This window comes from Salvelinus namaycush, chromosome 9, assembly GCF_016432855.1.
Source record: "Salvelinus namaycush isolate Seneca chromosome 9, SaNama_1.0, whole genome shotgun sequence".
NCBI lineage: Eukaryota > Metazoa > Chordata > Actinopteri > Salmoniformes > Salmonidae > Salvelinus > Salvelinus namaycush.
In genome coordinates this window covers 35258909-35286572 of record NC_052315.1, presented here as the reverse complement: position 1 = coordinate 35286572, position 27664 = coordinate 35258909, and the positions used below count along the sequence as shown (strand labels likewise).

Here is a 27664-nt window from a genome sequence, read left to right as displayed (position 1 = left end):
TATATACATGCGGCTTTCTACAAATCAGCAAGTCGATCATATCTGAGTTTCCTAGTTCCGAATAGTATATGAACACGACACAAGCTCTCCTCTCTCGTCACTGAATGTTGCTTAGTTGGGAATGATGTCACTGGCGGAGGGATAGTTTTATTCAGGACAGGACAGACATTTGTACAGAATTAGGCAGAGAGAGAGAGTAGACCTGATGTGCGCTCAGTTCGCTGAACGTTTGCTACGTTGCGGAACGGTTTGAACTGAACGACACGTTTCCACAAAATGTTATTGTACGTTCTTGAACAGACTGAGGTACGTTTGCTCCGGTTCTGTGGGTGTGGCTTGAACCAATGAGTGACGTATTTGAAGGGCAGTGGGCAAGCTGACAGCGCCCCCCTTCCCGTTTTCAACTGGTCGTTCAGTACAGTACTGTTTCCGTTCAATTGAACGTTCCAGAACGTAAAAGCGTAGTTACTGAACGCAGCCCTGCAGACATTTGCTAGTGTTGTTGAGCGAAAGCGAAGAATGTTGAAATATTTCGTTCGATGGACAAACTGAAAAGGCAGAAGATATAGTTAGAATAGCTTGCCTCATCGAAGTAAAGTATCGAGCTAGCCAAGGAATAACGTTACAAAAATGTCTTCGCCAAGTCCAGGCAAGAGGCGAATGGATACCGACGTGGTGAAACTGTATCCTTTTCTGAGCAAAAACAACAGAGACAGGCAAAACAATCTTTGTCGTCTTTAGCTAATCATAAATTGTAGTGACAACTATCTACAACTATTGTAATTACATGTATTGGTTACTGATGACAACAAATAACTAGATAATACAGTATGTTGTGTAAGCGAACAATAACGGCTGTTGTTGGGTTTTCTGACAACAAAAGTAGGAAACATTTAGTTTTGATCAGGCATCACACGATTCGTTTCAGTTAGCCATAGCTGGGTCAGATCTAGGCTAAATATTTCACCCTCAATAATATCTGCTATATAGTTGTGTTTGCTCAGATCAGAAAACTTCCCAAATGTCGTCCAATACCTGTAGTTATCATTTATCAAGCTAATTAGCTTGCTTAATGTTAGTGATGCTCTCATCAACCCTTGGTTGTTTTCCACAAACCCTGATTTATTTTATGCAACACATAGCTAGCTAGCTGTATCTCTTGAACGACGATGACTAGAAAAACTAAACAATGACGATGGCCTTGTAGGCACCATTTTCTGCGTGCAATCGGTCGTCCGTCCTTTTACTGGCCTTTCTTTCCTATCTAAGCTATTTCGCTTGCTATTATATATCGACCTTGTGAAGTCATTCATGCTGACAGTCCTGCTGTTATAACGTTAGCTGCATGATTAACAATCAGTAATATTGCATCGCTCTCTTGTTTACAAATCGTTTACATGTCCCCTGCCTTGTCAAGTTTGCCAGTATTTTTGTTTTTAACCAGCTTGATTTTCCACCCTTGAGTCATGTGGAAATGATGTACTATAATAATGGTAAAATGTTTGTGTTAAATGTATTCCCATCCTAAAGTAGTAAATGTTGTAACTTAGTGGATAATGTTTTGCATTTCCCCAACGCTAACTATGATGCAAGTTGAATTCCGAATTTTATCAAAGTTATAATTGATGCTAGTTCTTAACGTTTATTGTATTTTTTTTATTTAACAAATTCTTATTTATAATGACGGCCTTGTTCCGGGGCAGAACGACAGATTTTTACCTGGTCAGCTCGGGGATTCGATATAACAACCTTTCGGTTACTGGCTCAACGCTCTAACCACTAGGTTACCTGCTGCCCCAAATTGTAGCCCATTTTACCAAATTATCAGAAGGTAGATGGACATTTTTTTTTAAATCTAGCGCTTAGTTTTTGAAATTTGCCTGAAAGGTTAGGTTTAGACAGCGTGAGTTGAATTGTTTTGTTTTTGTGCTCCTGCAGCGACAGCTAGCGCCTTGATTGGTCAGCCTGTTACTATCCGGAAACTGGTAGGGGGCGGGACTAGATAAACAGCTGCTCGAGTGACAACAAATGGGTGGTGCTATCGGGGCTCCTTGCCCCCCCCCCCCCTCCTCCTTCCATTGACGTTGACAATTAAAATGGTTCAAATAAAATTAGATTTGTCACTACACGTTTTTAGCAGATACTTGTGCTTCTTGTTCAGACAGAGCAGCAATATCTAACAATTCCACAACAAATACCTAATACACACAAGTCTAAGTAAAGGAATGGAATTAAGAATAAATAAATATATGGATGAGCAATGTCATAGATTGAGATACAGTAGATAGTATAGAATACAGTATATACATCAAATGTATTTGTCACATGTGCCGAATACAACAGGTGTAGACCTTACAGTGAAATGCTTACTTACAAGCCCTTAACCAACAATGCAGCTTTAAGAAAATACCTAAATTTTTTTTTTTTAAAGTAAGAGATAAGAATAACAAATAATTAAAGAGCAGCAGTAAATAACAATAGCAGGGCTATATACATGGGGTACCGTGTGGTGAAGAAGTGGTGAGATGAGTAATGCAAGATTTGTAAACATTTTTTAAAGTGACTAGTGTTCCATTTAGTAAAGTGGCCAATGATTTCAAGTCTGTGTATGTAGGCTGCAGCCTCTCTGTGCTGGTAATGGCTATTTAACAGTCTGTTGGCCTTGAGATAGAAGCTGTTTTTCAGTCTCTCGGTCCCAGCTTTGATGCACCTGTACAGTCGTGGCCAAAAGTTTTGAGATGACACAAATATTAATTTTCACAAAGTCTGCTGCCTCAGTTTGTATGATGGCAATTTGCATATACTCCAGAATATTATGAAGAGTGATCAGATGAATTGCAAAGTCCCTCTTTGCCATGCAAATGAACTGAATCCCCCAGAAAACATGTCCACTGCATTTCAGCCCTGCCACAAAAGGACCAGCTGACATCATGTCAGTGATTCTCTCGTTAACACAGGTGTGAGTGTTGACGAGGACAAGGCTGGAGATCACTCTGTCATGCTGATTGAGTTCGAATAACAGACTGGAAGCTTCAAAAGGAGGGTGGTGCTTGGAATCATTGTTCTTCCTCTGTCAACCATGGTTACCTGGAAGGAAACATGTGCCGTCATCATTGCTTTGCACAAAAAGGGCTTCACAGGCAAGGATATTGCTGCCAGTAAGATTGCACCTAAATCAACCATTTATCGTATCATCAAGAACTTCAAGGAGAGCGGTTCAATTGTTGTGAAGAAGGCTTCAGGGCGCCCAAGAAAGTCCAGCAAGCGCCAGGACCGTCTCTAAAAGTTGATTCAGCTGCAGGATCGGGGCACCACCAGTACAGAGCTTGCTCAGGAATGGCAGCAGGCAGGTGTGAGTGCATCTGCACGCACAGTGAGGCTTAGACTTTTGGAGGATGGCCTGGTGTCAAGAAGGGCAGCAAAGAAGCCACTTCTCTCCAGGAAAAACATCAGGGACAGACTGATATTTTGCAAAAGGTACAGGGATTGGACTGCTGAGGACTGGGGTAAAGTCATTTTCTCTGATGAATCCCCTTTCCGATTGTTTGGGGCATCTGGAAAAAAGCTTGTCCGGAGAAGACAAGGTGAGCGCTACTATCAGTCCTGTGTCATGCCAACAGTAAAGCATCCTGAGACCATTCATGTGTGGGGTTGCTTCTCAGCCAAGGGAGTGGGCTCCCTCACAATTTTGCCTAAGAACACAGCCATGAATAAAGAATGGTACCAACATATCCTCAGAGAGCAACTTCTCCCAACCATCCAGGAACATTTTGGTGACGAACAATGCCTTTTCCAGCATGATGGAGCACCTTGCCATAAGGCAAAAGTGATAACTAAGTGGCTCGGGGAACAAAACATTTGATATTTTGGGTCCATGGCCAGGAAACTCCCCAAACCTTAATCCCATTGAGAACTTGTGGTCAATCCTCAAGAGGCGGGTGGACAAACAAAAACCCACAAACTCCAAGCATTGATTATGTAAGAATTGGCTGCCATCAGTCAGGATGTGGCCCAGAAGTTAATTGACAGCATGCCAGGGCGGATTGCAGAGGTCATGTAATTGTCAATTAAAGCCTTTGGCGCTTATGAAATGCTTGTAATTATACTTCAGTATTCCATAGTAACATCTGACAAAAATGTCTAAAGACACTGAAGCAGCAAACTTAATGAAAATTAATATTTGTCATTCTCAAAACTTTTGCCCACGACTGACCTCGCCTTCTGGATGATAGTGGGGTGAACAGGCAGTGGCTTGGGTGGTTGTTGTCCTTGATGATATTTTTGGCCTTCCTGTGACATCGGGTGCTGTAGGTGTCCTGGAGGGCAGGAAGTCTGTCCCCGGTGATGCGTTGTGCAGACCGCACTACCCTCTGGAGAGCCCTGCGGTTGTGGGCGGTGCAGTTTCCGTACCAGGCGGTGATACAGCCCGACAGGATGTTTTCAAATGTGCATCTATAAAAGTTTGGGAGGGTTTCACCACACTGTGTGGGTGGAGCATTTCAGTTTGACTGTGACATGTATGCCGAGGAAATTTCCACCTTCTCCACTGGTGTCCCGTCGATGTGGATCTGGGGTTGCTCCCTCTGCTGTTTCCTGAAGTCCACAATCATCTCCTTTGTTTTGTTGACGTTGAGTGAGAGGTTATTTTCCTGACACCACACTCCCAGAGCCCTCACCTCCTCCCTGTAGGCGGTCTCATCGTTGTTGGTAATCAAGCCTACTATTGTTGTGTCGTCTGCAAACTTGATAATTTGGAGGTGTGCATGGCCAGGCGTGCATGGCCACGCAGTCATGGGTGAACAGGGAGTACAGGAGGGGGCTGAGCACACACCCTTGTGGGGCCCCAGTGTTGAGGATCAGCGAAGTGGAGGTGTTGTTTCCTACCTTCACCAGCTGGGGGCGGCACGTCAGGAAGTCCAGGACCCAATTGCATAGGGCAAGGTTCAGACCCAGGGCCTCGAGCTTAATGATGAGCTTGGAGGGTACTATGGTGTTGAATGCTGAGCTATAGTCAATGAACAGCATTCTTACATAGGTATTCCTCTTGTCCAGATGGGATAGGGCAGTGTGATGGTGATTGCATCGTCTGTGGACATATTGGGGCGGTAAGCAAATTGGAGTGGGTCTAGGGTGACAGGTAAGGTGGAGGTGATATGATCCTTGACTAGTCTCTCAAAGCACTTCATGATGACAGAAGTGAGTGCTACGTGGCGATAGTCATTTAGTTCAGTTACCTTTCCATTCTTGGGAACAGGGACAATGGTTAAGGTATAGGTTTAGGGTATGGGCGTCCGAAGGACCTCGGATAGCACTGACCTACACTAAACCCTGCTTGCACAGGGAGCGGATGGGGGGCTGGGAATAGACAGGCCTAGCTACTGACTTGTTAGTACATTCTATCAGGCCATAAGCTGAGGCCCACCTGCCATTATGAAATCAATCCATTGGAGGTGATTCAGTGTGCATGTCAAGTTTTTGGAGAAAACATTTGATTTTGTTGTTGCAAACGGTTGTTGTCTTTTGGATGATAGCACTGTAGGGTTTAAAAATATCTAGTAACGTAATCTCTCATGACGGTGTGTGTGTTTTCTGATGTCTACTCACTCTATAGGTCAGGATGACTACTTTCTAAATACACCTGGGAAAACATGCACAATGAGATTTCCCCTCTGGCCTTGAGGTCTTTAGTAAAGCTATTACGTCCTCCTTCTCCCCTCCCCCTAACCACCTTCTCTTTTTCAGGCTAGTTCTTCATTGCATATACATACTGTCCGGTTTGAAATCAATGCATGGATATCATGAGTAATTAGCTGCCTTCCTGGGCAGTTCTCTCAAGACATTAATATAAATGGCATAACATTCATCCACTGGATAAATAATGAACAGTACAGTAGGCTAAACATCAAATGAGCAGTGGCCTATTGCGTGTGCCAGAGGTCTGTCTGGGGGGGGGGGGGGGGGGGGGGGTTGTCTGTAGATGCAGGAGACTGGCTGATCTAACGTGCAGCTGCCATCGCTGTGAGGAACATGAATGTGTTGGAGAGGGAGAGATACTCTCATGATTGTGTGTCATCTTGAGATGTTTGTTTTTTGTCTTAGCATGTTTTGTGTTTGTGTGTGTGCGCGCATGCACGTATGTACTTGTGGGTTTATACACGTGTGGGTGTTCCTGAAGTTTAGGTGGGGGTTTGGGTATTGTGGTAAATCTTTCCTTTCTTTGTGCCTGCCAAATCAGCATAGTCTGTTGTCTCTGGCACTGGATCTTGTATGTTAGTATGTGAAGCCTCTGCTCTCTTATCTGATAAGAGAACATTGTAAAGCCTGGTAGAAAAACCTGTACACTGTAAATCCAGTGTTTTTAGCCCAGTACCAGTGGAGAAATGTGGGATGTGCATGATACTTTTGTGTATATAGTGTATGTGGACACCCCTTCAAATGACTGGATTTGGCTATTTCAGCCACACCTATTGCTGACAAGTGTATCAAATTGAGCACACAGCCATGCAATCTCCATAGACAAGCATTGGCAGTAGAATGGCCTTACTGAAGAGCTCAGTGACTTTCAACGTGATACCGTCATAGGATGCCACCTTTCCAACAAGTCAATTCGTCAAATTTCTGCCATGCTAGAGCTGCCCCGGTCAACTGTAAGTGCTGTTATTGTGAAGTGGAAACATGTAGGAGCAACAACGGCTCAGTTGCTTAGTGCTCACAGAATGGGACCGCCGAGTGTTGTAACGCGTAGAAATGGACTGTCCTCGGTTGCAACACTCACTACCAAGTTCCAAACTGCCTCTGGAAGCAACGTCAGCACAATAATTGTTCGTCGGGAGCTTCATGAAATGTGTTTTCCATGGTCGAGCAGCCGCACTCAAGCTTACGGTCACTATGCACAGTACCAAGCGTTGGCTGGAGTGGTGTAAAGCTCACTGTCTTTGGACTCTGAAGCAGTGGAAACTCGTTCTCTGGAGTGATGAATCACGCTTCACCATCTGGCAGTCCGATGGACAAATCTGGGTTTGGTGGATGCCAGAAGAATGCTACCTGCTCGAATTCATAGTGCCAACTGTAAAGTTTGGTGGAGGAGGAATAATAGTCTGGGCATGTTTTTCATCGTTCTGGCTAAGCCCCTTCGTTCCAGTGAAGGCAAATCTTAACACTACAGCATACAACGATATTCTAGATGATTCTGTGCTTCCAACTTTGTGGCAACAGTTTGGGGAAGGCCTTTTCCTGTTTCAGCATAACAATGCCCTGTGCACAAAGCAAGGTCCATACAGAAATGTTTTGTTGAGATCGGTGTGGAAGAACTTGACTGGCCTCCACAGAACCCCATCGAACACCTTTGGGATGAATTGGAACGCCGACTGCGAGCCAGGCCTAATCTCCCGACATCAGTGCCTGACCTCACTAATGCTTTTGTGGCTGAATGGAAGCAAGTCCCCGCAGCAATGTTCCAACATCTAGTGGAAAGCATTCCCAGAAGAGTGGAGGGTGTTATAGCAGCAAAAGGGGGGACCAACTCCACATTAATGCCCATGAATATGTAATGAGATGTTTGACGAGCAAGTGTCCACATACTTTTGGTCATGTAGTGTATATCAGCCACTCAGTGTGAGGGCATGTCTGGTGTTTACTCCAGGCAGCAGAGGAACAGGTGAATGTAGAGCATGCTCAATGTAGAACGCTGACTGTTTGTCATGTTGACCTCTGGAACACTGGGGCCTGGTTCCATTTCAGGCCCTAGTCCCTTCCCTTTGTACCTACTGACTCTTTCAGTGTTTGGTATTGTCTGTGTGTGTGTACGCAACAGGCCTGGGGCCTAGATCTCTCAAGGCAACCCCCTGGGGAAAGACAAGACAGAGATGCACCATTCCACAAGGCATTGTAGCCAGCCTTATTTATAGGTCCTGTCTGTTGTAGGTCACAGTCACTGCTGCCTGCCCTGCTCCCATCCTTTAGTCTAGGCCAGTGTTCTTCAATCCTGCTCCTGTTCAGTTGTTCCTAAACCCAATAAAAAACACATTCTCTTGATGTTGGGACTTAAGCCTAGCTGGAAACCAAGACAGACTGAAGATAATAGATAGATAAACCAATAAATACATGGCTGACAGCTGCATAGGAGCGACTCTGACATTGGGGGGGGCAGTTTTTGCTACCGGGGTCCGGGAGCATGCCCCCAGATTTTTTGTTGAAAAACAGGTTTTAAATGCTAATTTCTAGTGACTTGAGTAAAGGATATTGACAAATCCGGAATTAGCCTTGTAAAGTTGCCCATTTGTAAGGGGGGCCTTGCAGAGGTGTACTTACTCTGGTACAGTCCAATCAGTCTTAGGGCCATGTCCATTCATACTGTACTGAATACCAGTGTGACTGTTAATGTGGATATATTTAATTAAACAATCTCCAAGATGTTTTGAGTGGACAGGTAGTCGTTGATGCAAAAAGAGAAGAATAAGATCAGGGTTGAGGGACATCAGGGATAGAAAACCTACAAGGGGTGGCCAAAAATGCAAACAAATAATGGAAAAGATGACAATTGGGTGACTAATCATGCACTTTCAGGTGAGGGCATTGTTGTCTTTCATTCATCCAGGTTCAGCCATTGTTTAGGTCCACCACCTGTACCTTTTTAACACACAGTAGAGGGGGAGATTTGAAGCTGTCTTCAGATAGGCTTTAGGAAGACAAGTTGGACTAATTAACAAGAATAGCAGAACAGCAAATGCAAATCAGCTTTCAGAGAATTTATTGAAAGTTGTTTGCGTTAGGGCATGGCTGTGCATGCTTCTTATCCACAGAGGGCCAGTGTGGGTGCAGGGTTGTGTTCTAACCAAGCATTAACACCTGATTCAACTAATCATTTCTTGATTGAAGTCGATGATTAGTTGATTTAGTAGAGTCAGGTGGGAGGAAAAAATGATTCATATAATGCTAAATTCACAATCGACAAGAATATAAAATGTATAAATACATATCAAGTTTCATCAGTCGGCAAGTTGGCAAGAACAATAGCCAAAGTCCACATTTCTCTGGATACGATTAGACACCCCGCTGTTATGAGTGCTACATCTGTGATGAATAGCAATGATCAGTTTATTTTAACTTTTGGGGAGATAATATGATCAAATATTACATAAGAAATGTCAGTTTAGAAGTTTGGAAATTAATTAAAATGTATTATTTAGGAGGTGGACTTATTTGGAACACCCAGGGGCCTTTAAAGGGTACACTTGGTACCCATTAAGCCCACTCCAGACTTTTCACACATTTTATCAAATATTTGTATGTCTTTTTAAACAAAATTGTAAGGAAAGTCAACTTCACATGAGATATTATTCTTTCATTTGCTCTCCACTTTCCTTACAAACATTAGGGCAGTATATGTTAGAAATGTCTAAACCTATATTTAGTTGGGTTTACCCTACTGGTGCCCTACATACTATATGGTTTAATGTCTAAACCTATATTTAGTTGGGTTTACCCTACTGGTGCTCTACATACTGTATGGTTTAATGTCTAAACCTATATTTAGTTGGGTTTACCCTACTGGTGCTCTACATACTGTATGGTTTGAAACTTAATGTAATATTTCCAACTTATAATAGTTGTCATACTGTAATAATAACCAGCAACAAACTGTTTTAATTTGAAAGAAGTTAGGCATGAAACAGAAATTATTCAGTCTCCACTCAACACAAAATAAAATAATGGCTGCCACTCTCCTGCATGAAGCTAACACATGCAATACACCCTCTAGACTTAAGATGCTAGAGCATGCTGATGAAATGATTCATCAGAGATCAGATTGATTGACACTATGACTAATCATCCGTCTCTGAACTCTATGAGCTTGAAGAGGTACTTCTCACTATCTGCCTGTCTGTCGGTTCATGGCTGTCACTATCCTGCCATGACCCTATGATGGAGACTAAGATAGTAATTGCATAAGTAATTATGTAGCTAGCAAGTATTCTTGGCTTCAAAACTTTCACTATCAGTTTATCACACAGCCAGAACTATCCAAACCAAATAGTATTTGTCACATGCTTCGTAAACAACAGGAGTTGACTAACAGTGAAATGCTTAATTTCGAGCCCTTCCCTAACAATGCACAGAGAAAATATTTTTTTATTGCTCAATCTAATTCATGCTGATACATTTTTTTATAATCTATAGGCCTAATGGACACATGCTCAAACTTGCACACTTTTGATAGACTTAAAGACTACTGTATTTTAGTCTATGGTACTCTGACATTTCTCATCCTAATATTTATATATTACATAATTCCATTCTTTTACTTAGGTTTGTGTGTATTGTTGTGAATTGTTAGATATTTCTGCACTGCTGGAGCTAGAAACACAAGCAATTCGCTACACCCGCAATAACATCTGCTAAACATGTGTATGTGACCAATAAAATTTGATTTGATTTGAAGGGGAAAGCTGTAGTTGTACCTTTATTAATGTAAAGATATAAATTAATCGTATTATTGTATGTAGTAGAAAGCGGTGGGTTACAAGAAGCCTACATAACCAACCCATAAAGTGACATTTTACATTCATATATGGCCAGCTATGTAAACTGTAACATTGATTTATCCTGCAATAGATGTTGTTAAATTGGTAACATACATTTTGTTCTTCTAATCTAAAAGTCTAACCGAATGTAATCAGATTACGTTAATGAGTTTGGTTAATTCAAAAGTTACATTACTGATTACAATTTTGGACAGGTAACTAGTAACTTTAACGGATAACATTTAGAAAGTTACCTACCCAACCCTGGTGATGAGTCAAAAGAGTTAATGCCAAAAGGTGGTTGATGCTGATAGTCCGGGTAGCTATTTGGTTAAATTTTTAGCAGCCTTATGGCTTGGGGGTAGAAGCTGTTCAGGGTCCTGTTGGTTCCAGACTTTGATACCGCTTACTGTGTGGTAGCAGAGAGAACCGTCTATGACTTGGGTGGCTGGAGTCTTTAAAATGTTTTTATGGCCTTCCTCTGACACAGCCTGCTATAGAGGTCCTGGATGGCAGGGAGCTCAGCCTGACGCATTGCCATACCAAGTGGTGAAGCTTCCTGCCATCCAGGACCTCTATACCAGACTGTGTCAGAGAAAGGCCCTAAAAATTGTCAAAGACTCCAGCCACCCTAGTCATAGACTGTTCTCTCTGCTACCGCACGGCAAGCGGTACCGGAGCGCCAAGTCTAGGTCTATGAGGTTTCTAAATAGCTTCTACCCCCAAGCCATAAGACTCCTGAACACCTAATCAAATGGCTACCCAGACTATTTGCATTGTCCCCCCCCCCCCCTTTTACACAGCTGCTACTCTCTGTTGTTATCTATGCATAGTCACTTTAATAACTACCTACATGTACACATTACCTCAACTAACCGGTGCCCCCTGCACATTGACTCTGTACCGGTACCCCCCTGTATATAGTCTCGCTATTGTTATTTTACTGCTGCTCTTTAATTACTTGTTACTTTTATTTCTTATTGTTATCTGTATTTTTTTTTAACTGCATTGTTGGTTAAGGGCTCGTAAGTAAGCATTTAACTGTAAGGTCTACTACACCTGTTGTATTCGGCGCATGTGACTAATACATTTTGATTTGATGCAGCCAGTCAAGACGGTCTATGTTACAGCTATAAAACTTCTTGAGGTTCTGAGGGCCCGTGCCAAATCTTTTCAGCATCTTGAGGGGGAACAGAAGTTGTATTGCCTTCTTCACAACTGTGTTGGTGTGCGAGGACCATGTTAATTCCTTAGTGATGTGGACACCAAGGATCTTGAAGCTCTCGACCCGCTCCACTACAGCTCTGTCGATGTGGATGGGGTGGTGCTCGGCCCTCCTTTTCCTGTAGTCCACGATCAGCTCCTTTGTCTTGCTGACATGGAAGGAAAGGTTTTTGTCACTGACCTCCTCCCTATGTCTCATCTTCATTGGTGATCAGGCCTATCACTGTCGTGTCATCAGAAAACTTAATGATCGTGTTGGAGTTGTGTGCGGCCACGGAGTTGTGGGTGAACAGGAAGTACAGGGGACTAAGCATGCACTCCTGATGGCCCCCCGTGTCATTTAGACAGGTTACCTTGGCGTTCTTGGGCTCATGGACTATAGTGGTCTGCTTGAAACATGTTACAGACTGGGTCAGGGCAAATGTTAGTGAAGACACTTGCCAGCTGGTCAGCGCTTGCTCTTAGTACCCGTCCTGGTAATGCCCCGCTGCCTTGTGAAAGTTAACCTGTTTAATGGTCTTAGTCGCATCGACTACGTCTGGAAAAGTTGGTGCGCTCATGCACGGATCAGTGTTGCTTGCATTCTATGCTCGCTTCGATGCATTTAGCTCATCTGGTAGGCTTGCGTCACTGGGCAGCTTGCGGCTGGGTTTCCCTTTTGTAATCCGTGAGAGTTTGCAAACCCTGCCACATCTGACAAGTGTCAGACGGGGTTCGCACAAGGTGCTTAAAGTACTTGAATTTGGCACTCTAAAATTAAAGTACTGGTATACCTTGAAAATCAGACATTTTCTCAAGTTGGTACAATAAAAATACTTGAATTAAAATGAGAGGAGAACAGATAATGATCAAATATGTTTATGAAAACGTATTGGTCTTGCAAATTTAATTTCTAGGCAGACAACAGAGTTTTATTTCCTTACGTGTTTCGCACTGTGGTTTCCAGGCAAGCTCGCTTATTCCACCCACACTGCCACTCAGCCAGGCAGGTATAGAACTGACTGATTAGGTGCTGCCAAACGTCACATCAATAGCTAAAATGTAGATTCAATCCTGCCTTTTGTACATATTTAATTAAAAATATATATTTTACTTCAGTTCATGAAACATGATTGCGTTCTATATTTTTGTTCAGTATAGTTTACCCACCTTTTACCACTACATCACTGGACCCAACCAACCCACACCGTGTAAGGTGCAGAAAATGCGTCAGACTTTGACATTGTGAGCATGGGTGAATCGGCCCTGAAGAGCCACATGAAAGGGGAAAGACACAGCGCTGCATCCTGCGCTGGCGGCAGTTCTACATTGTGACTTTTTTCTCTGCAGCAACCTCCCAGATTTTTTTTTTTTTTTGCCAATCGCCTCAAGGAGCGCAAACGATATTCCGCTTTATCAAGCAGCAGCCATGCTCCTGCTGTTCTGGTGGCCGTTCACATGCTGTTTTCCTCACACAGCCCACCTGCCCTTCTCCCTTAAGCTGCCAGTCGGAAGCAAGACACTTTTTTTGTAGCTATTAAATAGTAGATTCCTAAATGCCAGATTTTAAAAACAGTCATTAAGCTGGAATTGTGTAGTAATGCTAATATGAAATGTGTTCACCAGAAGGCATGTACAAAAACTCTGCTCATCACTACTCAAATTACAACATCATCAGTACTGACTTACCACTCATGTATGTAGTAAAACAATGTATTATTGAGTAGAACTTGTCAGGTAGTGTTGAATACTAAGTTGTTTTTTTCATGAGGTTGTGGCAATATACTGGCATCTGGTGGCGACTAGAAACAATTGCATAATATGAACTATTACAAATCGATAGTCCTTGAAAATAAATATTAGTGTTTGAAAAAGTACTTGAAAGTCCTTGAATTTGACTTGCCACTGTTTGTACGAACCCTGGTCAGAGACGGCGTAGTAGGATTCGCTCTTAGTCCTGTACTGGTGCTTTGCCTGTTTGATGGCTCGTCGGAGGTTGTAGCGGGATTGCTTATAAACGTCCGGATTAGTATCCCGGTCCTTGAAAGCGGCAGCTCTAGCCTTGAGCTCAGTTTTTATTTTTTTCCACCTTTATTTAACCAGGTAGGCCAGTTGAAAACAAGTTCTCATTTACAACTGTGACCTGGCCAAGATAAAGCAAAGCAGTTGACAAAAACAACACAGAGTTACACATGGGATAAACAAACATACAGTCAATAACACAATAGAAAAATCTATATACAGTGTGTGCAAATGTAGTAGGATTAGGGAGGTAAGGCAATAAATAGGCCATAGTGCCGAAATAATTACAATTTAGCATTAACACTAGAGTGATAGATGTGCAGATGATGATGTGCAAGTAGAGATACTGGGGTGCAAAAGAGCAAAAACAAAATTACAGTATGGGTATGAGGTAGGGTGGGCTATTTATTATTGATTCTGTCTCTTCGCAACAAAATCTACAGAGCTGAGATTGTGGTATGCCCCATATACAGTGGGGAGAACAAGTATTTGATACACTGCCGATTTTGCAGGTTTTCCTACTAACAAAGCATGTAGAGGTCTGTAATTTTTATCATAGGTACACTTCAACTGTGAGAGACGGAATCTAAAACAAAAATCCAGAAAGTCACATTGTATGATTTTTAAGTAATTAATTTGCATTTTATTGCATGACATAAGTATTTGATCACCTACCAACCAGTAAGAATTCCGGCTCTCCTGTTAGTTTCTCTTTAAGAAGCCCTCCTGTTCTCCACTCATTACCTGTATTAACTGCACCTGTTTGAACTCGTTACCTGTATAAAAGACACCTGTCCACACACTCAATCAAACAGACTCCAACCTCTCCACAATGGCCAAGACCAGAGAGCTGTGTAAGGACATCAGGGATAAAATTGTAGACCTGCACAAGGCTGGGATGGGCTACAGGACAATAGGCAAGTAGCTTGGTGAGAAGGCAACAACTGTTGGCGCAATTATTAGAAAATGGAAGAAGTTCAAGATGACGGTCAATCACCCTCGGTCTGGGGCTCCATGCAAGATCTCAACTCGTGGGGCATCAATGATCATGAGGAAGGTGAGGGATCAGCCCAGAACTACACGGCAGGACCTGGTCAATGACCTGAAGAGAGCTGGGACCACAGTCTCAAAGAGAACCATTAGTAACACACTACGCCGTCATGGATTAAAATCCTGCAGCGCACGCAGGTCCCCCTGCTCAAGCCAGCGCATGTCCAGGCCCGTCTGAAGTTTGCCAATGACCATCTGGATGATCCAGAGGAGGAATGGGAGAAGGTCGTGTGGTCTGATGAGACAAAAATAGAGCTTTTTGGTCTAAACTCCACTCGCCGTGTTTGGAGGAAGAAGAAGGATGAGTACAACCCCAAGAACACCATCCCAACCGTGAAGCATGGAGGTGGAAACATCATTCTTTGGGGATGCTTTTCTGCAAAGGGGACAGGACGACTGCACCGTATTGAGGGGAGGATGGATGGGGCCATGTATCGCGAGATCTTGGCCAACAACCTCCTTTCCTCAGTAAGAGCATTGAAGATGGGTCGTGGCTGGGTCTTCCAGCATGACAACGACCCGAAACACACAGCCAGGGCAACTAAGGAGTGGCTCCGTAAGAAGCATCTCAAGGTCCTGGAGTGGCCTAGCCAGTCTCCAGACCTGAACCCAATGGAAAATCTTTGGAGGGAGCTGAAAGTCCGTATTGCCCAGCGACAGCCCCGAAACCTGAAGGATCTGGAGAAGGTCTGTATGGAGGAGTGGGCCAAAATCCCTGCTGCAGTGTGTGCAAACCTGGTCAAGAACTACAGGAAACGTATGATCTCTGTAATTGCAAACAAAGGTTTCTGTACCAAATATTAAGTTCTGTTTTTCTGATGTATCAAATACTTATGTCATGCAATAAAATGCAAATTAATTACTTAAAAATCATACAATGTGATTTTCTGGATTTTTTAATTTATTTTTAGATTCCGTCTCTCACAGTTGAAGTGTACCTATGATAAAAAATTACAGACCTCTACATGCTTTGTAAGTAGGAAAACCTGCAAAATCGGCAGTGTATCAAATACTTGTTCTCCCCACTGTATTTAGCATTCTGTTGGTGGCAAGAATTTTATGTAATAATTTAAATTGAAAAACTCTGAGTCAAGTGTAGTTTTTTTGTACCAGTTCATAAACCATGTGCCATGGAATTGGTACATCGAAAATCTCCTCCCATTTATTTTGCAACCCGGTCCTTGAAAGCAGCAGCTTTAGCCTTTATCGCAGTGTGGATTTTGCCTGTAATCCATGGCTTCTGGTTGGGATAATTAAGTACGGTCACTGTGGGGACGTCGTCGATGCAATTATTATTGAAGCAGGTGACTGATGTGGTAAACTCCTCAATGTTATTGGATGAATCCCGGAACATATTCTAATCTGTGCTAGCGAAACAACAGTCCTGTACCTTAGCATCCACATCGGACCACTTCCATATTAAACGTGCCACTGGTACTTCCTTTTGGAGTTTTTGCTTGTATGCAGGAATCAGGAGGATATAGTAATGGTCAGATTAGTTATGGTCAGGGAGGCCAAGGGAGAGCCTTGTATGAGTTTGTGTGTGGAGTTAAAGTGATCAAGAGGTTTGTCCCCTCTAGTTGCACAGGTGACATGCTGGTAAAACGGATTTCAGTTTCCCTGCATTAAAATCACCGGCCACAGGAAACTGCATGTGGATTCTGTGGTTTGCATGTGGTCCTATACAGCTTGTTGAGTGGTGGTAAATAGACCGCTACGAAAAATATAGATGAAAGACTTTCTTGGTAGATAGTATGGTCTGCAGCTTATCATGAGGTATTCTTACTCAGGTGAGCAAAAACTTGAGAATTCCTTGACATTAGAGATTGCGCCCCAGCTGTTGTTAATAAAGAGACTCACTCCTCCCCCCTTCACCTTACCCGAGGCTGCCGTCCGGTTTAGATGATGCATGGAAAAACCAGAGAAATGTGTATTATCTGTGTCCTTGTTCAGTTATGACTCTGAGAAACAGAATATTACGGTTCTTCAAGTCCTGTTGATAGGATAGAGTGGAGCTCGTCCAGTTTGTTCTCTAGTGATTGTATGTTTGCCAATAGAACGGAGGGTAGAGGCTGTTTATTTGTTCGCCAACGTAGTCTCGTCTGGATGCCGGCTTATTTGCCTCACTTGTGCCGTCCTTTCCTCTTTCGAGTCCCGGTGATAAGGGCCCTATTCCGGAGTAAGCAGAACGTCCAGAACTGCCGACTCGTTGAAGTAGAAAGGCTCGTCCAAATTGAGGTTAGTGATCACTGTTCTGATGCCCAGAAGCTGTTTTCGTTCATAGGAATAGGAAATGATGGCGGAGACATTGGGTGTTTCTCAATATGTAGACTAGAATTAATTTGAGAAGCAATCACACTTCCCCTACTGTATTACCTCACACTGCACCTCCCATTCACTAAACCTTCTTTTAGCCAGGACAATGGCAACAATGGAGAAGAAACAAGATATACACAAAGCAAACGTTTTACTTTGTAACTATCAGCTAGCTACATGTGAATAATAATCTAGCTAGCCAGCTTGTTAAACAGGCTAAAATGACCTAAAACTAATGTTATGCAAGGTTGATGTCAATTTTCCGTGGGTAGCTAGCTAGCAATTTAGCCCTATTGACATACTATGGACTTACCCATTCACTAAACCTTCCAGTTAGGACAATGGCAATAGAGATGAAACAAAATATACACAAAGCAAATATTTTACTTCATAACTATCAGCTAGCTATGTGAATCGTAATAATCTGTCTAATCAGATAGTTTAACAGGTAAAAATGACCTAAGACTAATGTTATGCATGTGTCGTGTCTTTGGCATCATTAAAACTGAATACTTATTTATCAAATAACTCTCTGTAATTATTATTACGCGATTAAACTGATTAATCATGTAACTGTAACTAGGAAGTCGGGGCACCAAGGAAAATATTCAGATTACAAAGTTATAATTTTCCTAATATAACTTTCAGATATTTTAATATCTGATCAATTAGTCTTCGAATTAATGAATTATTATTTACCTCACGTTAGTCTCATTCCAAGCGTCGTAAATTGTTGGTTATCTGCACGAACCCAGTCTTCACTATGAGTCATCCATACATCACTTGTCTTAAATCATTTATTTACTAATTAAGTAATTCATAGAAATGCATAAACAAACAGTAGATAGTTACAAGAAAATGATAACGGAGTTTCCCTAGTGGGATAAACCGGTATCGCGGCTTGGTGGACAAAAAGGGAAGTGGGGGTCAACTGAGATGAGACACTACAAAGTTGATAATTATAACAATTGAAATGCTAATCCTTTGCACATGAACGCTCACTCATTCGGGAACAATTGCAATCAATATATATATTTACACTCAGTGTGTCGTCGGGATCTCTGTTGAAAAGTTTGTTTCTGTTGGAGAGTTTGTCCGCCCTATCTCTCTCTCTGTCGTGGTTAGAATGGATAGTTCAGAGTGACATTCATTCATGTTGTTATAGAATTGATGTTTCGGCGGTTGTCGGTCTTCGCGTTCAATGATACCGAATTTCTAGCTGCAGACTAGTAATTAATATAAAAGACTTGTTCTTATTCTGTCGGTATCGATAGTCTAAGAGTTGAACCACGTGGTATGGTTAAAAGTTTCAGCCATCTACTCAAACCTTAGGTTTATGGTCTCTACTCAAACCTTGGCCCTCTCGTGGTAAGCTGGTCTGCAACCTTTAGCCATCTCGTAATTGAGGTAAGCTCGGTCTTCTCTCAAACCTTGGCCCTCTCGTTGTCGAGGTAAGCTGGTCTGGTGATAGAAAACCCGGGTGGGGATTTTATTCGGAAGAGCAGAAAAGGCTGTCTCATGACGCCAGGTCCTGGCTGTGCCCCTGGGGGCGTGCCAATGACTTAGTGAAACTTTTTAGGGAATTGGAGTTTCCTTCATTAAACAGTCCAAAATCACAATCCACAATTTCACAAACAGTATCATCCTCATTCATCTTATACAACAATTAGATGTAAACCTCATAACTGAGGCTATTGTATAAACAGCGTTATGGTAATGTGGCTGTATTGTCTCCCATGAGTTTCACAAAATTGTACCAAACGGACCAGTTCGTAGCTGGATTCTTCGCCGATCTTTTATACCTTCTCCAGAACATAAATGTCGTTCGGTTCTCCAGTTCTGTGAGGTGGAAGAAATTAATTTGTTCTCTCTATGAAACTCACTCTCTCTCTATACTGTGGCCCTGAATTTATGATCTGAGGTCGCAGCAGCCTGAGTGTAGGAGACAGAGAGAGGGGGATGGTGCTCGCTGTACCCAAAGAGGGCAGCGTCATGACACATGGCAGATGTCAATTCTTCCAGGGTAGCTAGCTAGCTAATAATTATTTGTGGCTATATGGCTAGCTAACAGTAGTAGCTATCCAGTTAGCCCTATTGATTTACTATGGCTTGCGATCTATGCACACTACAGTGGGTATTGTAAGCAGGTAAACATGCCAAAATTAACACAGCATGTATTTATTAACGTATCAAGATAAAATATTGTAGGCAGGCAACATATGAGATGTTGAATGGGCAACATTTAATTCCAAAGTCTGAGTTTATTTTCACTCGCTTCAGCTCAAATAATGTCCGCCATTGATTTTCAATACATTTTTTACGTGGTTGCATCATATTTCTGTGCATACTTTTCATTGAAGCTTGCATCTATGCATGCTTCAAAATATGTACAAACGGAGTACGCATTCAAGAAAATCCCTCGTGCTCAGTTTGGCATACTTTGATTTTGATTCATACTCCAACCCTTCTGTGCTCCAATTTGCGTCCTCGGAGCACGGTAGTATGCATTTTGAGAAACCCTATTATTTACCCAAAAAAAGTTAAAAAATAAATAAATAAATAGCAGAATTAGTCTGGAGCCCGTAAAACAGCTGCTATTCACTGCAGCGTCATCTTATTATTCAGCGTTAGCTAGTTAGATCAAATCTGACACAGCTAAAAATGACTAAACTGTAAATGTAAGCTTACTAGCTACTAGCCAGGATAAAGCTTATAGTTGTTCACGTTCATTCTAACATCAAAGTTTATTTACATTCATACACTTTATTTGAACTTACTTTGTTGGTGCCAACAACAATTACTTTCCCTGGTGCGGTGAGTAATGTGCTTCTAACATTGGGGGGGGGGGGGCGGCATGTCCTCCACGGCTCCTATGCCCTTGGTGGGTGATACAGAAATTAATGAGATTAAATAAAAACCTGAAGTAAAATCTTCTTGATGTGGACTGGAGTTGCGAGTTAGATCTCTAAACATATCATGTTATCTAGCTATCTCTATGGTCCTATTCCCACTACGAGATATGAAGGAGAGGAGCGGAGTGGCAAAAGAATTCTACTTTTTAATTCGCATTACATCCTTGCCTTTCGTTGTCAACACAAGATTCTTGGTCTGCAGCTCAAATTGACCGTAAATATCACAGTAGGCACTAGCCAGCACAAACTATTCAACAATGACAAACTTTTCTTCTAAAACATATTACATTATTAAATAATGCAACCAAACCATATTACGCTATTGAATAATGCAACAATTCACAAGCCTGTATGTGCAGTCAATTAAAGGGTTTATCTTCTCATATGTTGGCTACACTCATTACATTTTAGCTTCAAGACAAAAGCACAGAGTTGCTGTAACAGCATGGCTTCATCAAGTCACGTCAGCCTATCAAAAATGACAGATTAACCCTTTCACTTGCATGTAAAAGTACAGCAGGCCTACCTTACAACATTACAACAAACCAGGCTTCATTTTTATCAATATCATGCAAATCATTACGTGGTAAAAGCAAAATGCGACTGAAAATGTGCATATAAGGGAATTCACTGCGACCAAACTTTTTTATTTGTAAGCCCAATTTATTTATTTTTACTAAAATGCCACTTGATTTGTCAACATGCACAATTAGTCTGTGCTTCAGTCTGATCAACTGTAGCCTACTGATAACATCCACAGCTGCAGGTAGCCTAGAGAAGCCTATGCGCTCTGATCCCATCTGGGCCTGGGGAAACATAATGTCATGTTTTTGTAGCCTAACCTATGAATTTATAGCCTAAAATAGGCACATTTATTTTTGTTCTGAGAATTTGAATTTGATCAAATTTGATGTATATTCACACTTCGGGTGGCTAGGCTACCTACAGCTTTATATAAAAAATGATTGACTGGAATTAATACATTAACACAATAGTGATGACATACTGTATGAGTATCTTTTTAATTACAGATGCAAAGGCCTGCGCAATGCCTTTGCAATATAGCGAGCTCAGCCCTGTTCTTTTTTTCTTTCTTTTTTTGTCCAATCACATTTGTCTGTTTTTGTGTAAAGGGTTTTAATGTTTTCATCCTCCCTAGGGTAGGAGTTTTCCAGGTGAAAAAATCAATAAATAATCATATGGCCTGATTTTAGAAAAATAATCTTGTCCCATCAAAGCCCATATACAGTGGGGCAAAAAAGTATTTAGTCAGCCACCAATTGTGCAAGTTCTCCCACTTAAAAAGATGAGAGAGGCCTGTAATTTTCATCATAGGTACACTTCAACTATGACAGACAAAATGAGAAAAAAAATCCAGAAAATCACATTGTAGGATTTTTTATGAATTTATTTGCAAATGATGGTGGAAAATAAGTATTTGGTCACCTACAAACAAGCAAGATTTCTGGCTCTCACAGACCTGTAACTTCTTCTTTAAGAGGCTCCTCTGTCCTCCACTTGTTACCTGTATTAATGGCACCTGTTTGAACTTGTTATCAGTATACAAGACACCTGTCCACAACCTCAAACAGTCACACTCCAAACTCCACTATGGCCAAGACCAAAGAGCTGTCAAAGGACACCAGAAACAAAATTGTAGACCTGCACCAGGCTGGGAAGACTGAATCTGCAATAGGTAAGCAGCTTGGTTTGAAGAAATCAACTGTGGGAGCAATTATTAGGAAATGGAAGACATACAAGACCACTGATAATCTCCCTCGATCTGGGGCTCCACGCAAGATCTCACCCCGTGGGGTCAAAATGATCACAAGTGATGAGCAAAACGGTGAGCAAAAATCCCAGAATCACGCGGGGGGACCTAGTGAATGACCTGCAGAGAGCTGGGACCAAAGTAACAAAGCCTACCATCAGTAACACACTACGCCGCCAGGGACTCAAATCCTGCAGTGCCAGACGTGTCCCCCTGCTTAAGCCAGTACATGTCCAGGCCCGTCTGAAGTTTGCTAGAGAGCATTTGGATGATCCAGAAGAAGATTCGGAGAATGTCATATGGTCAGATGAAACCAAAATATAACTTTTTGGTAAAAACTCAACTCGTCGTGTTTGGAGGACAAAGAATGCTGAGTTGCATCCAAAGAACACCATACCTACTGTGAAGCATGGGGGTGGAAACATCATGCTTTGGGGCTGTTTTTCTGCCAAGGGACCAGGACGACTGATCCGTGTAAAGGAAAGAATGAATGGGGCCATGTATCGTGAGATTTTGAGTGAAAACCTCCTTCCATCAGCAAGGGCATTGAAGATGAAACGTGGCTGGGTCTTTCAGCATGACAATGATCCCAAACACACCACCCGGGCAACGAAGGAGTGGCTTCGTAAGAAGCATTTCAAGGTCCTGGAGTGGCCTAGCCAGTCTCCAGATCTCAACCCCATAGAAAATCTTTGGAGGGAGTTGAAAGTCCGTGTTGACCAGCAACAGCCCCAAAACATCACTGCTCTAGAGGAGATCTGCATGGAGGAATGGGCCAAAATACCAGCAACAGTGTGTGAAAACCTTGTGAAGACTTACAGAAAACGTTTGACATCTGTCATTGCCAACAAAGGGTATATAACAAAGTATTGAGATAAACTTTTGTTATTGACCAAATACTTATTTTCCACCATAATTAGCAAATAAATTCATAAAAAATCTTACAATGTGATTATTTGGATTTTTCCCCCTCATTTTGTCTGTCAGTTGAAGTGTACCTATGATGAAAATTACAGGCCTCTCTCATCTTTTTAAGTGGAGAACTTGCACAATTGGTGGCTGACTAAATACTTTTTTGCACCACTGTAAAACTTTTTTTTTTTTTTTTTTAACAGCTGATTTATTACTATGTCATTCGCTACAACTAGGGTGGGAGTTGGTTAGGTTACCCTGCTACCCCATCAGGAAAAATTGGGCCCCAGGAAAACAATTCAAACACTCCAGGACCTGTGGTGCCACATCTGAAATCAGCAAACAATGTTATAAAACATATCCTGTTTTACATGTTTTTGGTGGTGGGGATGGGCTTCCATAGTTTTACATGGCTCAGTGCATCTGGCAGCTAATGCGACAATTTCAGAATGTAACTGTGTGTGTGTGTGAGAACTTCATGTTGTTAGACCCAACTGACCCAGGTGGAAACGAAACAGACTACTAGAGCCATAGTAGTTTCTCATCTCTGTGACAACCCTAACACACACAGCATGACACACTGTTGTTGCTCTGGATGAGAGAACCACAGAGATGAACTACTATCAACACAGGAGCTGTCTGTCACTAAACAAACTCCCACCTATCAACCCAGGAGCTGTCTGTCACTAAACAAACTCCCACCTATCAACCCAGGAGCTGTCTGTCACTAAACAAACTCCCACCTATCAACCCAGGAGCTGTCTGTCACTAAACAAACTCCCACTGTTGTCCACCAGACGCTCCGTTAGCCCTCCTCTCCGTTTTAGGGAAAGTGTTTCATTCTCTAAGCATCCTTTTGTACCTTGTGGCATGATCCAGAAGTTAAGTTGTGTAGTGCTTTGTTGAGCTTATTTGCTGTAGAAATATAGAAAAGACACCTCATGTGTGATGGATGGGTTTCTATCTAGATGTCAGCGGTGTCCAGTCGTATCCACAATGAGGGCCAGTGCATCTGGCAGCTACTGCGACAATTTCAGAATGTAACACGCTGTTGCTGCAATTTCAGGTAAAAACTCAATAAAACAAGTCTCAAATATTAGGAAAATGTCTACATTTCAGCTCTGCTATTACTATGTATACTACAGGAGTCTTTGCTCAATGAGACAATTGTGTTTGCCCTGATTCAAGGGGGGCAACTGTCAGGTGAATGTTGTGCACTGCCCCCAGAAGTAGGGGTTGAGAAGTAGCAAGTAAGCAAGTTTACATTTGAGTAATAAGTGTAGCCGTCTGTATTTTTACGAAACGTTTAGTAAGTTTGAAGAGTCTCAGTCTCTTTATTTTCTTCTCCCATTCTTTTCCCTCCCTCAGCCTCATCTCTTTCACCCAGGTGAACTTGAACACTGGCCAAATGAACTGTCTCAATTCATTGGTCAAAACAATACATGGCACAGGTGTCAGAATGTGGAAGGTGTTTCCATCCATAGACCCTGGTGACTGATGCCCAGCATGTAGCTCCACAGTGGGGGTCCTCATCAGGCCAGAGCATCGTCTCCCAGAGGCCTAGACTAGTTGATGGGACACTGGTGCTTCCCTATTGTTTCGGTTCCTATTCTCCCAAGAAGAGAAGCTGATACTCGCAGTTGGTTAGTTCTGGGTAGAGCCTGAGGGTGTTGGTTCGTTCTGGTTATTGTGTAAAGTTAGGCTATTTCTGGTTATAATATGACATTGTTTGTTGTAAGAGAGTGAGGTAAAGTATTAGTTATTTGTGTGGTTAGTTTTGGTTAGGGTAAGTGTTTTGTGTTTTGTGTGTAAGCTGAGCTGTGTGTGTTGGCTGAGTCTGATCACTACATTATTGATCAGACACCACGGCTGGCGTTATCGATCCTATGTTTGACCTTAGCCCAGAGTATTTCTCTCTCTCACACACACACTGGTTCTACTGACCTCAGACCAGGGCTGAGTCCCAAATGGCACTATTTATTGCACTACTTTTGATCAGTACTGTTTGGAACGGAGCCCAGTTCACCCAACTAGTTGGATTCTGATTGTGGCTCATTTTAATTGGCTTGTTTACTTTCATTTAAAATGTGTGTTGTTTGTACTGTAGCCTTCTCGTTAGTCACGTTCAGTCGTGTCTTTTCCTTAACAAGTGCTCAGCATCGAGAGCAAGCATGAGGTAACCATCCTCAGCGGACTCAATGAGTTTGTGGTCAAGTTCTACGGCCCACAAGGAAGTAAGTGTTTTCATAAACAGCCTAATGACTTCCGCTGGCTTCTCACTGGGCTCATTGTGTCTATGCAAAGATCTGTATGGTAGGCTATATGGAGGCAATCTTCCTCCCTGTGTGTGTTTGTGTTTCTAATCAAATGTTGTTGTGTTTTAGCACCGTATGAAGGAGGTGTATGGAAGGTGCGAGTAGACCTACCAGACAAATACCCCTTCAAGTCTCCATCTATAGGTACAGTATCAAAATGCATCTGTCACAACAATCTCTATGTAATAGAAACTAATAACATAACTGGTTAAAGCATTGTGGAAATTACAATAACACAGGTTTTCTATGAAAACTAACTTTATTGTTCTCCTCACAGGATTCATTAATAAAATCTTTCATCCCAACATTGATGAAGCGTAAGTTCATTTTGATGATATCGTTTTAGTAGTTTGCAACTAATGTACGGTATGTTGACGTATAGGCCTGGACAATCTTATCAGTTATACATCATGTTTGTTATATCACAAAATGCTGCTCACAATTCTGTTTATTTTCTGCTCTCTCATCTCCCCTCTCCTTCAGGTCAGGGACGGTGTGTCTAGATGTCATCAACCAGACGTGGACAGCCCTGTATGGTGAGTAACAGCTCAGAATTTATTTCAAAATGGACACAATGGACATGCTACCACTTCAGTTTGGAAATGTTTGAAACTCACTGAATGGTTTGTTCCATGACATGGGTACATACTGTACCCTTTCTCTATGATCATGTCTGGGCTGGTGGCTGCTGGGAGCAGCTGTGAGGAGCTGACATAAGAGCGACCGAATAGGAAAACAGGTCTACAATGTCTCAACTTAAGTAGCTCTCAACTTAGTGTTTATAAGGCTTTTATATGGCTCGCCTTGTGAATAGCTGAGCATGATTGCCATACAGAAGTTCCTATCATTGAAAACTGACCTAGCAATTTAACCGTACAAGGAATTTACCTTGTTACTGTGATTTGTACTCTTGTTTCAACGATTAGGAACACTGTGTCAGTGGGACATACCAGACGTGGCATTATAATATGTATTTTTTGGCAGGGTCGATCGGTTTTAACATGACTGAAACAGATCACCCGTTCTGGTTTGAGTTGTTGGCCCATTCACTGCTTGTAGCAGATAGGCTGTTGTATTGATGGTGAGCGCTGAACAGAGACTTAGTAGTCATTTGTCATGACAGGACTGGATATGAAATGCAAAACTGTGAAGCCAACTAACCTCCAAATGAAATACTTGTGATGTGGCGTTTTTTTTGCAGTCCAACTTGTACGGTTCTACTAATTGTGCAATTAGTACAGCTCATTGAGTGTTTGCCTTGAGTCAAAGGTTGCACATTAGCACCTCTTTAACCCCCATAATGTAAAACACTGGTCCTCCCTCCTCCCCTTGCAGACCTGACCAACATCTTTGAGTCATTCCTGCCCCAGCTGTTAGCCTACCCCAACCCCATCGACCCTCTCAACGGAGACGCTGCCGCCATGTACCTGCACCGGCCAGAGGACTACAAACACAAGATCAAAGGTGAGGCACACACATATACATACTGTATATACATACACACACACACGATCGACTGTCTGACTCTTTTCCTTCTCTCTGTTCCAGAGTATCTCCAAAAGTATGCGACAGAGGAGGCTCTAAAGGAGCAGGAGGAGGGAGGTGACTCCTCATCTGAGAGTTCCATGTCTGACTTCTCTGAGGATGAGGCTCAGGACATGGAGTTGTAGTGAAGGGCTGGCAACCGCCCTCCCCTCACCCACACGGACTATCATTTCCTAAAGAGCAGAAGCAAACTATTATATTCATATTTAAACAAGGCAATTGTTTTATTACTAAACAAACAATGATTTTTATGGATTATATGTATGAGAAGTGGCGGTGTGAAATGTCAGTCTCCCCCTCGTCTAGGTATTCTTTATTACTTACTCATAGCCCTCTACCAACACCACCCCACCCACATTATTACCCCCTCCTACCCAGAAAGGAGTGCAGCATTCCCAGGATCCTCGATGCCCTCCTGCGGTCTGGGTGATATTCTGATTAACCTTTGACCCAACCATGATGGAACCGACGATGGGGCGAGAGCAGAGCATCATGGGAAGACGAGACTGTCAGACTTTCGTTGTCATGACGGAGACAGGGATGGAATGTTTACTCAGTACCCCCCCCCCCCCCCACCACAGTTTATATTTTTAATTCTCAGAATTGTTCTGTATTTGGTGAATGAAACACTGTTTCAACAGTTACAGCTTTTTTTCCCCTCCCCATGCTCTACCAGAAGCTCTCTGTCTCTAGTGCATGGCCCCCTCTCTCTGGAGTTATTACCACAATAAGGAATTACACAATTTTGAAAGTAATTTTCTGCCTTCCTTTGGATGGGGTTGGAAGCTACCATCAGGAACAGGATCACTCCTTCCTGAGGATCAGTTGGTGGTTTTCATCCAGATCCACCTATCCAATATGGCTGTTGTTGACCCATCTTTCAGGCCTTGCCCCAGAGGCCAGTATGCAAGCCTATCAACCCACCACACCCTGGTTGTCATAGAAACTGTTCTGTAAACATGCCTTTCACCCCGTAGACAGGAGCACCAGCTCACCAACCAAAGACAACCTACCACACCACTTAACACCTGAGGGGGGATGTGTGTGTGTGTGTGTGTGTGTGTGTGTGTGTGTGTGTGTGTGTGTGTGTGTGTG

At 42.4% G+C, this 27664-nt stretch overlaps 1 protein-coding gene across 1 annotated transcript; it reads left to right on the top strand.

Moving 5' to 3' along the window:
* The first annotated feature begins 418 nt into the window (after positions 1-418).
* LOC120054007 (ubiquitin-conjugating enzyme E2 H-like) lies at positions 419-27230 on the top strand. The gene is made up of 7 exons (XM_039001361.1): positions 419-683; positions 24867-24943; positions 25094-25168; positions 25302-25341; positions 25508-25560; positions 26360-26488; positions 26573-27230. Exons 1-7 carry the CDS (start codon positions 631-633, stop codon positions 26692-26694), a joined length of 549 nt encoding a protein of 182 aa, XP_038857289.1. The 5' UTR covers positions 419-630; the 3' UTR covers positions 26695-27230.
* The last annotated feature ends 434 nt before the right edge of the window (positions 27231-27664 follow it).